Source organism: Erithacus rubecula (genome assembly GCF_903797595.1).
Source record: "Erithacus rubecula genome assembly, chromosome: 6".
NCBI classification, from domain to species: Eukaryota; Metazoa; Chordata; class Aves; order Passeriformes; family Muscicapidae; genus Erithacus; species Erithacus rubecula.
Window position 1 is genome coordinate 18,725,853 of NC_136688.1, and position 16,265 is coordinate 18,742,117.

At 40.1% G+C, this 16,265-nt stretch overlaps 1 protein-coding gene across 1 annotated transcript in view; it reads left to right on the top strand.

Moving 5' to 3' along the window:
• Positions 1-16,265, top strand: part of GALNT18 (polypeptide N-acetylgalactosaminyltransferase 18) — a 164,417-nt gene that overhangs the window by 104,637 nt on the left and 43,515 nt on the right. Inside the window, exons 6-7 of the mRNA XM_079310158.1 lie at positions 2,451-2,565; positions 14,188-14,373. Of these exons, the coding sequence (XP_079166284.1) occupies positions 2,451-2,565; positions 14,188-14,373 (301 nt within the window). The remainder of the gene's footprint in view (positions 1-2,450; positions 2,566-14,187; positions 14,374-16,265) is intronic.

Below are 16,265 nucleotides of genomic sequence, written 5' to 3' on the forward strand. Positions count from 1 at the left end.
CAGTCATCAAAAAAACTCTTGTTTTCAGTAGATCTTTTTAAAAGTTTTTAAAGGAAACTCTTATTTTCAGTAAATCTTTTTAAATAGGTTTCCTGCTGAAGTGGAATGGTAGGCAGGGCTGCTCAGCAGCATTGCTTTCTCCAAATGTATTGCCTGCTAATTTCATGCTCGCAGGCCAGAAGTGGAATTTTCTTTGCAGCTACATGACGTAAGCAGAGTTGGTGTGACAGCTGTATTCTTTATAATGCTGTCACATAGGTGTACAGCTGTGCTGTGTTAATGTTTGGTCACTGACACTGAGAGCAAAGGCTGTATTGGGTCCTTTGGGGCAATCTGGGTCTGCACTTTCTTACCATGCCCAGAGTGTTGTGAGGCTGGTACAGAACAGCACCTTTGTGTCAGGGTATTGAATATATAAGGTGTATATGGCCTCTGAACCACTCAGCAGCTCTGCTGAGATTGCAGCCCTCTCTTGTAGCTACACTTTCATTCCAAGGATGAATGTACCACTGGTACCTGTGCTCTAGATCCCTGCAGGAAAAAAGTGTGAACACAGTTTGCACCACCTGAAAAGCAGAACCTCAAACAGCAATGGCAGCTGTTTTTCTTTCAGTAGCTCTGTCTTTACAGGCAGCCCTTTTTCTCAGGTTCTGTCAGTTTAATGCTCTCCAAACTGCACTGACCCAGGAACAGGACCTAGAATTGGAAAGCAGGAGATAAAAATTAACAGGTTTGCCAGAGACAGATGTAAAAAGGGGTGATAATTTCCACAGCATTAGAAACAGTTATTGCTGTTAATGAACTCTGTTACCACTATAAAAACATTCCTGTGACGACAGGTTTGGGACAGTTGGGGTTGCTCAGCCTGGAGAAGAAAAGGCTCCAGGGGATTTACAGCACCTTCCAGTACCTAAAGAGTACTTTTTATTTCCAAGAAACCTGGAAAGGGACAAAAGTAGGTAGTGATAGGACAAGAGAGAATGGCTTTAAACTGGCAGGACAGGGTTATGTTAGATATTAGGATGAAATTCTTCACTGTGAGGGGGGTGAGGCACTGGCACAGGTTACCCAGGGAAGTTGTGGATGCCCCATCCCTGGAAGTGTTCAGGGCCAGGCTGGGTGGGGCTCTGAGCAGCTTGATCTATTTGAAGATGTTGCTGCTCATGGCCAGGGTTTGAAATGGGAAGATATTTAAAGCCCCTTCCAGCTCAAGGCATTCTCTGATCCTGTGATTAATTATATAGAGTAATTATTATGATTTTTAAAACTAAAAGCATTGAAACACAGAGTAATGAGCAAATGTACTGTTCCATCTTTCCCTCAAACTCTGTTCTGTATGAGGGCTGGGGAGTGAGTGTCCTTTATGAATTTCACATTTGTTCCCTAGCCCTTTCCCTGGCACATTTTTTTAATTCAGTGCAGTATGCTGCATGTGTGTGTTGGATAATTAAAACAAACACACCAACAAACAAAGCCCATGTGTATTGATGGATGGTTTCTATCATGCCTCCATTATGCTTTTAGAATTATAGCAAAGGGAAGCAGGTGCTCTGAGAAATACTTAAAAACAATAACAAAAGCAAAGGTACCTATTGTAAAAGAAGCATAACTTTTGTGTTGATGTTAACTGCTGTTTTCTTCATTAATAAATACATCAGAAACAGTCTTTCAGTGTTACAAAGTGTGTACTATAGCACTTAGAGGCATTAATATATTGATTTCTGCAGAAGTGATTAAGACAGCCTTTGATCTGTTTGAAATCAGCTGTGTCCACTAGCTGTAGCTTGAGTGTTCTCAGTAAAAGCAGGGTGATTTCCCCTGTGCTGTTCATTAATATCCTGTCATTACCAGAGTGCCTGAAACCAGCATAATAATCTGAAAAGTTTTACTTATTTCTTGCAATTGTGGATTATTAGGTAGGAGAGAAATGGAAAGGCTAAATGACTCTGTATCCTTCTCCAGTGCATCTCATAAAGGTGAAATTGTACCTTCTGTGGCTGAACTCTTACCTGATTCAAACTGGTTCTGTATAGTAATAATCACTTGGTTCAGAGTGTGACAGAAATGGAGCTTAGTGACCCAGTGAAGCCATGTGATCTGTTTAACAGAGGCTTGAGTTTTTAGCAAGGACAGAGGCTGCACTGGCTGGTGCCTCAGGAGCAAAACTGGGGCCCCTGGGTCTGGCACTGTTAGCACTGAAATCCTGGCTGCTCTGGGGAATATTTATGTCCAGTAATTTCACTCTAATTTCCTTCAGTGGTGTTCATTTCACTTCACAATTAAGAATATTAGAAGACAAGGCTCAAAAAAACTCTTTGAGAAATGCTTTCTTGAGAATCTCTTTTGCTGCACCATTCTATCTAGCAATGATAAATACAATCTGTGTCTGAATAATAAAATTCTTCCTAATTTATCTGCTAATTTTGGTTGCTGTTGGTTTATTCTTCCAGAAGTCCTGCATTGATTGGATGCTTCATAGTAGATAGAGAATACTTCCAAGAGATTGGGTTGCTGGATGAAGGCATGGAAGTGTATGGAGGAGAGAATGTGGAGCTTGGAATCAGGGTAAGGAAAATAATCAGTACTAATGGTATATTTAAAATACAGCTTGCTTCCTATTCCAGGGGAGAAAAGCAATTCAAACATGGCTGGTGGCATGGAAAGCAGATCCACAGCTCTGCAGACATGTACATTTATTTGAGGAGAGAAAGAGGGGAAAAGAGCAAAAGCTCTCTTTGTAGAACCTAATCTGGGACTAGGGTAGAAGTAGAATTTAGGATTGGTCTTTCAACAGTGCTAGAATTTTCCAGTTACCTAAAACTCCCTGCTCACCTGTGACCCCAGACTCAGTAAGGAGAATAGTTTCTCACATGTGTGATGGGAAAAACCTTTCTAGATTACTTGTTTTATTAAAATTAGGAAAATCACTGTGGAGCAAAGTGGAATATAGAGGCATTCATGCTGCCTTCCAGAGGGAAGGGAGTTAAGGTATTCACTATGTGCATGTATTTTCTTTTTCCATTGTACACTCTTCAGCTGTTTACTGTAATGCAGCATTGTGTGGGATTTGTGTACTACTTTCTGTTCTCTTTGAGAATCTCTCAGGTTTTTGATAAGAGCAGAATTCTTCGGTAGATAATGGTGATGAAAAATGGTGTGATGTGTTATAAAACTAAATTCTGTACCCCACTATGAAATTTAGGGGAAGGCAACATTGTGTTTTGAGCCTTTTAGTTGCCAGAATAAAAGCATACTGTTGTACAATAGCAAAAAAAAAAAAAAAAAAAGGAACTTAGTGTAAGAATATAGAATTATCTCCTGAGACAGCAAGATATAACAAAAAATACTCCTTTTTACTTATGGTTCCTTGAAATTCTTTTTCTTCTGCCTGTCAGAGACAAAGAGTTATTTCAGCCCAAGTGGAGCACACACCCCCTTTCAGCTACACTAGAGCACTTTTTTAAGAAAAGGAAGAGAGAAATGCAAGACTGCTTCTTTTAATAGCACCATTCTTCTCACTGTGAGGGCCAGAGACCTGCCTTCTGCTTCCAAAAGCTTATTTTGCAGCTCAGTGTTGTGATGAGTTGAAAATTAACATCACTTGGATTTTTCTGTTCTTTTTACAGCTGACAAAAAACCATTGTTGCCTTGTTGTGAGCACCAGGGGTTTTCTCTCTGCTTGCATCATGAGATGTACCCTGTCTGGTCCAGAGCACTCAGCCTGGGAGGAGCTGATTGTTGGTGTGGTGATAGACAGGACCAGAGAGACACAGTCTGTGCATAATTGACATTTTGGACTAGGCTGGATCCCTGGAATGGGGCCTGATACTGCTCTGATTTCCTTGTGGCTTTTTGTCTGTCTCCAGGGGAGACCTACATAAAAAACTTCCATGTATAACAGATTGTGGTGTGCAGGGTAGCCTAATATATGCTGCCTCATCTGACTTTATGCTGGCTTGAATCTGTTCCTGGCTACATGAAAACTAATTGCAGAGCTGTAATAAACAGATGTTTTAGCAGTTTCTCACAATCCTCAGTCTGTCTGAGATCACAGGAGGCTTAGGCTGGATATCAGAAGGTTTTTCACCCAAGGGTGGCTGGGCTGGAACATCTCTAGATTACTTGTGTCCCTTCCAACTGCAGGTCTGACAATGAATCACTTAACCAAAACTGTCATTCATCCACACAAACTACATTTTGATTGCAGTATTAGTGCAATAAATAATGTTTCCATTTTAAAATGCTTCTCTCCAATGTATGGCTACATGTTCCTCACTGTACCTCATCTTTAATTGCTCTTTTCATTTGTTCTAGGAAGTATCTGGATTTTTCTAGTATTCTGCTGTGTGATAAGCATTATCACTCAGGATAATGGACAAGCAGACACTCTCTGTCCAAAATGGCCTGCTAGGGAAATTTTATGCATAAGCTAGTAAGAACAAACATCTAGAGGAACTGGAGAGTTTATTTTTGGCTGCATAAATAGCAGCAGGTGTTAGGATCATTTGAGCTACCTGTTTATCTGAAACATGGCAAGTACAATATGATCCTGTGTCCTTATATTACTGATTTTGTTCCAGAGGATGTAAAACTGCTGTGAGAAATTAGACCCTGACAAAATGGAGACTTTTCTCATTATCCTCACCTAAGAGTTATTTTTGTCACCTCATCATCTGCACAAATATCTAGTTACTTGTGTTACATTAGTGCAAGAAAATCCCCAACTATTGGAAACTGTATTTGAAGTATCCATTGTTGGTAAACCATAACAAGCCACAGACAGCAGGACTTTGGAGGATTCTTCTCTTGATTCTGAAGAATTTGTTTCAGTACTCAGCTCTGCTGATCTCTGATTTAGAATACTGTTTTAACTTCTAAGATTTTTACCCTTGTCTGTGGCTTTGTAACAGAATTTGTAAAATACAAAACATGTATTATTAAATAAATATTAATAGAGATTTTTTTTTGCCTTGAGCTAGAAGCTGACAGATGAGTTCAAAACACGAATGCATTTGATTCTCAGAAGAAACACTTTATTTACTCCTCCAGCAAACATTTTCTTGCAAAGCTATTTATTTGCCCCATAAGACAAAAAGAGGCAGGCTGGTTGATGCAAGACGTGATAGAATCTTCTTTGAGCAGTTCAATCACTTAAAGCAACCTGCATGCTTGATAAATGCTCCCAAAAATCTGTTATTTGGGCCACTTTTAGGGATGCCTTAACAAATAGTGATTTGCCTCAGGTCCTGGACTAAGTCATCATCAGAGTCAAGGGAATGCAAGCCCAGGCTTTGACTTAGAGTAATTCTGTCTGTCACAAAGACTTTGTGCTTGCAGATGAATTCGTGTTCACTAGGATAAAATGGCCCTGTTAAGTAGGTAAGAGGAAATTTTATTAGAAGGTAAAAGCTCTTTAAGGGAAAAGGATTGGGTCTTGTTCCCACTAAATGGTCTATCAGGACTTTACATCAGCTGACCCAGGAGGAAAATTGCATTTATAGTCAGACTGAGTATGGCAGACTACTTCTGTACAGTATATTGTTGTAGTGAAATTAATTGCTTCATTTCTTGCTAGTCTGGTGGTTTGTCTGCAGACCTTTTGGGAAGCTGATGCTCTTTCTGTCAGTGGAGAACTAGAGGAGTGCAAGGAGTAGAAATGGAGAAATGAGTTATTTGAGCAGAAAAAAGTCCCAGTGTTCTTTGGGCTATTTTCCATACATTAGGGTCCCTTTGTGGCAAAGCAAGCAGATGTGAAATCTATCATGCCTCTCTCTGATCAATTGGTTTTGAGTTCCAGAAGTTACTTCCATTATTTGTTTGGTTTTCTTGGGGTGAGTCTTGTTTTATTGGTTGTTTGGGGGTTTTAAATGTGTTTTTGTGTGTTTACCTATCTTGTTTTTCCTTTAACCCCCTCCCCCCACCATGTACTTGTGGGATCATGGTTTTTCCTTGCCTGTTAGTTGAGTGAGTCTCTCCCATTTGGTGCATAGAAACTGATGGCTGCTTCCATGTTACAGCAATTTCCAATCCCCACTGTCTGTGTATCCTGACTGTTTCTCACCTGAGATCTTTTTTGCAGTATTGCCCTTGGGATGGTGTTCTTTTTGTTAATCACAAGCAAGTGAAGATATTTACACTTGTCCCCATATCTCCATATTTATCTGGAAGCATTCAGCCATTTTTCCTCTTTCCCTAGAAGTTTCCAGCAATTTTACCTGTCAGTGTTCCTAACACAGGCCATAAATTACATGAAACTGTGACTGTATTGCATGTAAATAGATGTCTGATTTTATTAAGGAAAGCCTTTGCACAGTTCTCCTGGGCATGGCTGGGGTGGAGATCATTTTGCTCCTAGTAGCTGCTGCAGTGCTGTATTTTGGGTTTAGGATGAGGATAATGTTAAAATACATCAGCAGTGTTCAGCTCAGTGTGGTTTCACTGCACATGGGCTATTCTGGGTTACTTTTTCTCCTCCTCCTTGCCATGCTCTTGGCTGCCCTGCCAGCTGTGGTCTGCCCCACACCTGCTGCCTCTGAACACCTCTGCTTCAGGAAACTTCTTATCTTTTATTGCAGGGTTAGTTCTAATGCTGATCAGTTTGTGATGTGCCATTAGTGCTAATCAGTTTGTGATTTACCTTGCTGCCTCTCAAACTGTTTTGTCAGGCAGGTTGACAGGCTGGTGTGCTGAGAGGCAGAGATGTCTGGGAATGAGCAAAGAAGGAGAGGGGATTTTTCACCAAGCTGCTGCTGTGTTGTGGAGCTGCTTGCATGGAGAGGGAGCAGTGGGATGTGTCTTGTGTGCCTGGTGTCCCTTTCTGTCCTTGCTGCTGGGCCTCCCTGCATGGCACTTCACTGAGCAGTGTACATCTTGCCCAAACACCCCTCGGGGAAAGGAACCATTCCCCATTCTTGCACTTGCAGCTATCATCACTTGTAGTCTCAAAGCCATGTTTTTAGCTTGTTTCCAGCAGGAAGGCCAGGGAAGGATTGGCTGTACAGAAAACATCCTTAGTACATGATCACAAGTGCTGCTCTAAAGTACAAGGTTGGTGATGTGTAAAGACAAAGGGCTGAGAAGTCTGAAATATCTTTAGTTGCTACTCTGAGATAACTTTAAAATACTGCTTTTTCAGATAATGCTTTCTCTTTAACTTTGCATTAAAGCTTTAGAGCTTTAATGCAAATAGAGAGAAGTTTATTTTGCTTTTATCCATTTTGTGAATTAAGAGGAGACTATTTCTAGATTGATCAAATGATACTTCTTACAAAATGTTGCCAATGCTTTTCATAGCCCACACTTTCACCAAGACAAAAATAATTCCTTAGCAGTGCAGTATTGGCATAAGCACTTGCCTAGCACCCTGTGTAACCAGCAGTGGCTTATCAGTGTACACAGGATTATTCCTGAGGTTAATTCTGTTTTGCAAAGTACCTCACTGTGTTAACAATCTGAATCCCAAGATGACACAGACTAAAATTCTCTATTTGCAGGGTTGTAATTCCAACAGGTTAAAAAAGAAAGGCTCTATTGAGAATAAAATAAGGACTTGTTATTCCTCCAGATTGTGCCAGTCATGACATTACAAGAAACTGGCTTTTTTTGGCTTGTTCTTGTTTCAGTCACTCCTACATTGGAATAATTGTTTTTCCCCCTGTTCTGCCCATGAATGCCTCAGCAGGTAACCTGCAGCTACAGCACATGTAATTATACATTACCAGTGAATCAGTTTTGTGGTTTTGCTGTTTCTGGGGAGAGAACATTTTATTAGCTGCTCCCACAGGAAAGGAAAGCATTACAGCAGCAGCTATCAGGGGATATCACTGTACCCTACAAGGAAGGATGAGGAGGCACATGGAGGTTGCTCACAAATGTTTTTTTCACCAACTGTGCATGTGTGGTTGCACATTACCACCTGGGAAGTAATAGAGATACCTTGATGTTTTGTGAGTGCTCTTCTCTGGTGACCAGTGGCAGCACCCAAGGGAATGGCTGAAGCTGAGTCAGGGCAGGTTTGGGTTGGAGGGCAGGAAAAAATTCTTCAGAGGCTGGGCACAGGAGCAGCATCCAGTGAGATGAACACGTTTGGAGGAGAGCTGAAGGGACAGAAGCCTTCAGTGACCCTTGGCATGTGTTCCCTCCAAGGGACACAGGTGGGGAATGGCTCCTGTAGTTCAAACCTGCAGCACACCATGTGCAGTTTGACAACACACTGTAAAAGTTCCACAGCTTGTGAAGATACATGCAGAATTAATCCCTGCAGAACAAAACAATTTTAAAAGTACATAATGAAGCAATTAGCTAAAAGAGGAAGAAAAGTAATGACAATTTAATTTGGGAAGAACCTTTACATGTATTAGGTTTTCAATGAGAGTGTTTTATGAAGGCACAATTAATGTAAAATGAGGCCTGTGAGGCAATTAATGAGGACTTCAAAAGTTAGATTTAAGGGATAATTTACATTTTAAAAATTGAGAGCAGCTCTAGTTATGTTAGTCTTTTATTTTCCTTTTAAAAATTCTTTTTGATTGGAGGGAAGGTGTTTTTAGGTTACCTACACTTTGACATTAAAATACCAGCTTGGTTATGAAAAAAGGCTGTTGTTGCCTGCAAATAAGTTTACCTGAAAGTATGGCAGGATTGTGTGATGATCAGAAATATTTAGGGAAGGTTATCTGGATTCAGTGAAGATAAGACCTAAATAAATATTAATATTTCATCCAGTGGGGATAGCTTCTGGCTCTACAGATACAGATCCCCACCAAATGTGCATGACAATCCAAACACTTACAGGATGTGATAGAAAACACACTGATAGCAGCTAGAAATATGAACAGTGATTTCAGTGGTCTTTGTGTCTGAAATCTCTGTCCTGTCTGCAGTCACCTGTCAAGATATCAAAATAAAAATGCAGATTCCAAATGATTATGGTATTGAATGAAAATAGCTTCTTCATACTTGTCTGTAAAACATCAAGCTCATTTACTGGTTATCAGTAAACAATTAATGGTAATGACAAAGGCTGACAAGATTCACAAGTAGTTTTTACAATTAATTGTTCCCAAAAATATATTTCAAAGATACTGGTAACTAATTAGTTTGTATCCACAGCAGTAATTAATTTACACTGACTGTGTTTTTTAACTTCAGGGCATCTTTAATGAGTACTTCTAATTTTGTAATTTGCAACCTTCACAGAAGCTAGAAATTACTTCAGCTTTTTGAGAAATCACTTAATTATTGAAAGGTTTTTGTTTGCAGTCCAAGTGAAGTGATGGTAGCAAACAAGGTCACGTCAGCTCTTGGAGAAACTGCACAATCTGTGTAAATTTAATGAATGCACTACTTGCTAATAAACTGCTCAATGACTTGTAGGGTTTAGTTTTATTAGATTAAGGTTCTATAACATAAAAAACTAAGTGATTAAAGAGATAAAAAAGAAACTTCTAATGCAATATAAATATTCGAGAGAGGGATTGGCTTCAGAGTTGTGATTATTTTGATTAGACATGCAAATTCAAATTTAAATGGACCTGGGGAGGATTTACCAAGCGATGTAGTGGAAGAGATTTTCCAGTTGTGGCTGGAATTTGCTGTAGGGAATCTGTAACCAGGTTGGTTTGGGTATTGTAAGGAAGTGAGTGACACGCTCTGTGGGTGCTGGTGGGACTGGCTGGGGGTCACAGGGGTTTCAGCCCTTGGCAGATTGCTCTGAGAAGCTGCTGGGTGTGTCCCTGCATTCATTCAATGTTCCTGTCCCCCCTCCTTTGATTTGCTCAGGTTAGGTCATGGGCTGTGCTGATTTTAGTCTTTCAGCTCTGTAGTGTTCACCTTGGTGCTGCTGCTGTCCCTTTGGACCTTGAATTTTGTTACAGAATTTCACTACCTTTTGGTAGTGATGAAGGAACAAGGAACCCTTTCAAGAAGAGGAATCCCTCTAAGCCCTTCTTGGGGCTGTACCAAATGTCTGAACCTCCTCAGGAAATTGAAGAATAAAGAGCCTTTCTCAGGCTGGCTTGGAAGGGAGCATTGGAAACACACTGGAGTGGGCTCAGAGCTCTTTGGAAGGCAAACTCCAGTTGCTGTGTTCTTTTCCTGAAAGACTGTTTTTGCAAAGTGAACCAGCAGGACCAGAACCTCGAGAATTCCCTCCAGAGCCAAGCAAACCTTTTGCCTTGCTTGAGCAATCATGGAAAATACTCCCAAAGATGCATAAACCCTCTCATTTAAGAATTTTCTAAGGCAAAGGCCCAAGTCCAAGTTGCTACAGTTTTGCAATTGATGCTTTTAAAGCATGACATGTGAATTACTATTTATTGTGTCACTGTGATGAGAGAATATGCTATTTTTTACAACTGCATATGTATATTTTGAGCTTTGGCAAGAAATTGAGAATATTGCTGGTAATTTCCAGCAATATCCTAGGCAAATTATCTTCATGGACAACAGGAAAAGCTGCTGAATTTCCTTTTAACCATGGTTTAGGAAATTAATCAAGTGTTGTCCTTGCAATTTGTACAAGCAGGTTAGTCATTAAGTATCACTGATTGCAGCCACAGTATGCTCAGAGATACAACATTTTACTTCAAACCATTCCATGTGGTTGAAAAAAGTCTTTGAAGCTCTTTTATCTTTAGACTTCTTGCTAAAGCCATGGGTGATAATTTGAAAAAAGCTCTACTGATTTTTAACTTTTGTATGTATTTATAGCCATCACATAAAATTGCAGTGCTGGAAAATTAGAAGGGTGCTATTCAGTGTGGTTAAAGCCTGAATAAAGATTGCTAATGACAGCAAAAACAGCTGCAAAATCCACAGGGGAAATGTGTGAAGCTGTGAGGAACTAACCCCTCAATTGCTATTCCTTCTTGTCTACAGGAATTTTATCAGATGAAGAACAGGCCACTCTAAAAGGCTTCTCAACTTCCCTCTGAGTAGAGTATTTGAGAAAATATATTTCTTAGTATTAAAATAATAATTTAAAAACACCCTAAAAATTGTATCTGACTGAAAGGTATTTGTTCAGAGTAATGAATTAGTCTTTCCTGTGCACTTCTGATGTGAGATTTATAGCATCTCTAGGTTTTCTGTAGAAAAACCATGCAGCTATCCACAATAGCTCCAACACAATGGTTGGAGGACCAGGCATTATTGTACGTGAGTGAAAGGGATGGGGGGAGGTAGGAGTGGTCAGGCTCAAGTGTGCAGTTGGTCTAGAAGGGAGAGAAACTGCAAGAAATTCCATTATTTGAAATATAATCAGGGAAGAATTAAAAAAAACCTGATTCTTTTTGTAGCAATTAATTGTGGTTTTTGTTTATTATTCATACATGCAGCTCAGTCTAGTGTTCACTGTTTGAGTAGCAAAGCCCTTCTTTCCTTGGTTGGAGATTTTGTATATTTTAGGGAGCTTGGAACCCAGACTTCCATGAGGTTCCAGGAGAGCTCCATCTCATTTGAAAGTCACACTTCAATGCCTGCTACCTACATTTCTTTTTTTTTTTTTTTTTTTTTAAACAACTCCCTGCTCCCTAAATGCAGTGAAAGGTTTGGATAAAAGAGATTTCTTGCTGGACTGTAATCCCACTGGGAGTGAGAAGGAACATGGGCTTGTCCCAGGAGCAGCTGAGCATGTCAGGATTGGACTTTGTGCCTTTTTAAAGCATCACCTCTGCTCCCACTCAGCAAGGTTTCATAGCTGTATCCAAGGTCATGCTCCTTGTTGAGTGCTGCAGCTGATTTTTGTGGATTTTAGGAGACTTTTGCTTGGAAACAGTATGGTTTTGAAACTGTTTAATGCATCTTAGCAGTTCTGCATTAATAGAAATTAATTAGTCTTTGATAGCAGAACAAAGACTGGCAGTGTCTGGGAGAAAGGAGTGGCCACTGGAATTGATTAATTGGTGCTTATTCAGGTAGTGGGTAATTGTTATTTGCAAGCTCTGTTAAAGAGTTGGTCATCTCAGTTTGTTTTCTGAAAACATCTCACTTTATTATAAAGTCAAATCAGAGTTTCCTGATAACTGAATCAATGCTAAAATTATAAATGACTGCTCTTCTGAATTTCAGTTCCTAGAAATTTGCTTGGAAATTCAGCTTATTGTAGAATGTGAATTTTTTGGCTCAACTTGTTGTCAAGATGGCATTGAGACAGAGCTCTGAAAATCCCACAAAAGATTTGGTGTTCACTTGCTGGCCTTGGCTCTAGGCCATCCCTGGCTGGAATGAGCAGAGTACACAGAGCATGTGTGCTGTGCATTGTCCTGTCCTGGGCTAAGTTATGACCATCTCTGCATCTTCCTTGTCTTTTATGATTCTAATTTAGGCAGTGTACAGTGAGTAACTCTGAAACAATTTATAGCTGCATGTCCATGCTGTACTGAGAAATGACTGGGACTGAAAGCAGGCGTTGTGTGGGCACAGCCTGTGGTACTTCACATTTAATCTTTATTAGGAGATGTAGCTGGACCATTTATAATTCAATATTTGACAAACTGTTATTTTTGTTAGATCATTAAGCTGGATTGCCCACTTAATATGATACTTAGAAAGTCAGGACACAAGTGTTGTTTCCAGATTATTTATTCTTGTGCCAGATCAATTGCATATTTATTTTTAAATATTTATGATCATCTCGGTTTTGCCCTGATTTTGATTATGGTTATGTTTATTTACTCCAGGGGTCTTCCAGATTCTGGACACAGAGATGTGCTGAAGTCTTTTCAGCTCCCTTTTTGATGGTACAGCAGGTTCATGGGTTAGCTCCCTTTCTACAGAGCTCTGCAAACCAGGGCTCTATCTCTTCTCCCAGCATATGCTGAATGCAATTAGGCACCAGTTCAGAAAAAGCTTTGTAAACATTCTGAATTCATGCCACATTTTCTGGTCTCAGGAGCTGCCAAATGTCTAAATGCTGTATTCAAGCCAGATGTCTAAATATATAAAATGAATGACTGAACAAAGTGCCTCCTTAGCAGAGCATATGCCTATAGGGTGGGCAGATCTGAGGGGCCTGAGATCAGCTCCAGAACAGGATGTTCTGCCAGCCCCCATCCCTGCCACCAGGAGGGAGACCAGAACATGATCCCCTGGAGGAGTGTACAAGGCAGCATCACCCTGGCTCTCAGTTTTTGCTCTCTTGGAATGAGGCACCAAGCCTCAGGAGTTCTGCTGGCAGCATCACAAGGCAAGCTCTGTCACTTCTCAGTGAGTGCTCCTGCCTCTGGGACACCCAGGCACTTGTTCAAACAGTTTGGGTACATCTGGGCTTTCACCTGAGCAGCATCCACTCAGCCATTGTGAATGGGCTGCCTTGATCTTGTGAGGAAGTTTGCATAATACAAGACACACAGAAAAAGAGCTGCTGTGTAAAATAACTCTCGTACTTCCCTGACTCTTAAGTTTGCCAAAGTGGTTTCTCTTTTGTTGAAAGCAGAAAGAGTAAACCAGAAATTAAAGCAGTAATTATGACTAACGTTGTGTACTTTAGCTCAGTTGTGGGCAAAACGGAAATCTATTTGATTATGAACTGAAATCTGCTCTGTTATGTAGAGTAACCTACATAAGAAATCTATTATGAGAGTAGTTTCTGGTGAAATTCTTCACACATTTTCATTAGGCAATCTCAGTCTTCATCACTCCTCAAAAGGAATAAACCTGGTCCTTTCTCAACCATGTTTAAAGAAAAGCATTTAAAGAAATAGAAAGTTTAAAGGTGCATTTCTATTCCTCATCTTCACAGAATCTGAAACTTCAGTGGCCTAAGCTGGCTGGCTTAGTTTCCCTGTTATGACAAGCTGCCTGGTTTGAGATTCTGGATAGTGCATGTATGGACTGTGCAGAACCTCAGAGAAGTCTTGCAAGGCTTGAAACTTGAACCAGGTGTTTGAACTGTTTTGAATGCCCTGTAAATAAATTTATTCATAATCTTGAGAACAACTGAATTGACCCAGTGCAGTGACAGGCTACTGGTAATGTAAAAACTCTGTAGTAAGATTAAGTAGCAATAATAATTCCTGGTAAGGCAAGGCAATAACTCTCCACTCCCAACCTTTGTGTAGTCCAACAAGTCTCGAGTGGTTTTTCTCCTTTGTGACAGAGATCGAACAACTTGAGTGTGTTTGCTGGAGGCCAGCAGAGGTGTGGGCAGCTGCCCTAGCAGGATGTGCTTTCCTTTCTCCCTGCTAGGTGTGGCAGTGTGGAGGGAGTGTGGAGGTGCTGCCCTGCTCCAGGATTGCCCACATTGAGAGGGCTCACAAGCCCTACACCGAGGACCTGACCGCCCACGTGCGCCGCAACGCGCTGCGCGTGGCCGAGGTCTGGATGGACGAGTTCAAGAGCCACGTCTACATGGCCTGGAACATACCCCAGGAGGTGAGTCACACTCCAGGGCCTCCAGCCTTTGCCTCTAGATCCTTTAGGGTTTGCTTCCTACCCCAAGCTGTGATTTTTCTGGTAGGATTTGGTATTTATGTCTCGCACACAGGCATAATGTCCATGCCTATACATGCACAATTGCACATAAATATATGTATGTAGTTGTGTGTCTTAATCTACAATAATATTTTTTTGTCTTTAGGTTCCTTAAAAATTAATTTCTTGTCGAGTTTGTTCTCTTCACTGGTGACTCTCCATGGATATTTTAAACTAGTAGCTGCAGAAATGAGGGGGAAAAAACCCCATCAAATCTACATTGCACCTCTGAATTTGAGTTTGAGTCTTCTGTTTACCACTACAGAGAGCTGTAATTCCACCAGATTGGTGAGGAGAGATCTGCCAGGGGGTGTTGGCATCTATCAATGCAGATGTGGGGTATCTGATAAGTATTGCACATCAGAGGGAGGGTGGCTGCTGGGTGTCATGACATGCTGCACAATCTTGCTGTAGCTCCCCACTGGCCTTGTCCTGATCTCTTTGCCATGGGTCTGCTTGGTCCATTGTATTGAAGAGAAAATGTCAGATGGCCAACATCAGAGTTTGCTTGATTTTAGCTGTTCTTCATTCCTGTAGTCCATGGTATGTAGTCTGTGAGCAGCTGTGAGCTAAAGGGCTCAGAGGAAGGGCACTGTGCTTACTCAGAATCTGTGTGGAGAGATTGTTTCCACCTAGAAACTGGAAAAAAAAAACCATGACTCTATTGAATTTGGAGTTTAACTCAGAGTACAGCTCTCATCATTACAGCAGAAGCAGAGTCTAGACTTAAATTAAAGGGCAGATTTGTTTTTCTCTAATAAAATCTCTCTGATTTGACAACAGTTCAGAGAAACTGGTTTTGCTGCAATTTCTGTGTCAAGAAATAAAATGCTATACTTCTCCTTTAGTTTAATTAGAAGAAAATGTTAGAAAGAAAAGATCAGCTAAATACATGACTGCTGATGTTGGTTCAGCTGCTCTCAATAGCTTCTTGCATCTCTCATGATAAAAACTAGATAATTTTGGCAAAGTGGGGAAGTCAATTGCCCTATTTTTAGGTTGCAGCATTAGCTACATAATTTGCTATGACCATGATAAAGGGAAGGACTTTTCTGAACGTCTCATGTTCACAGAATCCATGATACCTTCTACATGTCCCTGTTTTGAGTAGTTGCACAGCAGTCCATACAAGAATAAAGACATTTCTGCAGTGGATAAGGATACTTATTTTATGTCAAAGCAATTTAAAATGAATTTTATTTGTGATTAGCCTGGTAGATTTACATTTCAGTTTATATTTCATATTATTAATTGTTTTCTTGAAGATTGGTTGATCTTCATTGATTGATCCAAGTTTTAGTTTTTTGACTTGCAAGTATAACATTAACACAAAACTTAGAAATTCCTTTTGCTAATGAGGATTACACTACTATACACTGATCTTCATCATACTCATACAGATGTGATGGTTGTGCTGCTTTATCTTGTGTTAAATTTGAGATCCAGTTCATAAAGAATGCAAAGATAAATTGCAACTGGACAACTACAGGAGTAATTCACTATCTGGAACCTAATGCATACTACTAATGGACTGTGAGATAATAGAAATGTATTCAGTTACAAATTTCCATGGGATATGTGATTCCAAAATGTTAAACATGGGACCTGACTTTTTGCGTGGAAGAATTCCCAGATCTCTGAGAAGTCAGATGTTTCCAAAGGTTTTAGTCTTTGGGAGATTCATAACAATAATAATAATAATAATAATAATAATAATAATAATAATAATAATAATAATAATAATAATAATGAGTCAGACTCATTTTGCAGTGTGCTATGGCTGCCCTTTTGGG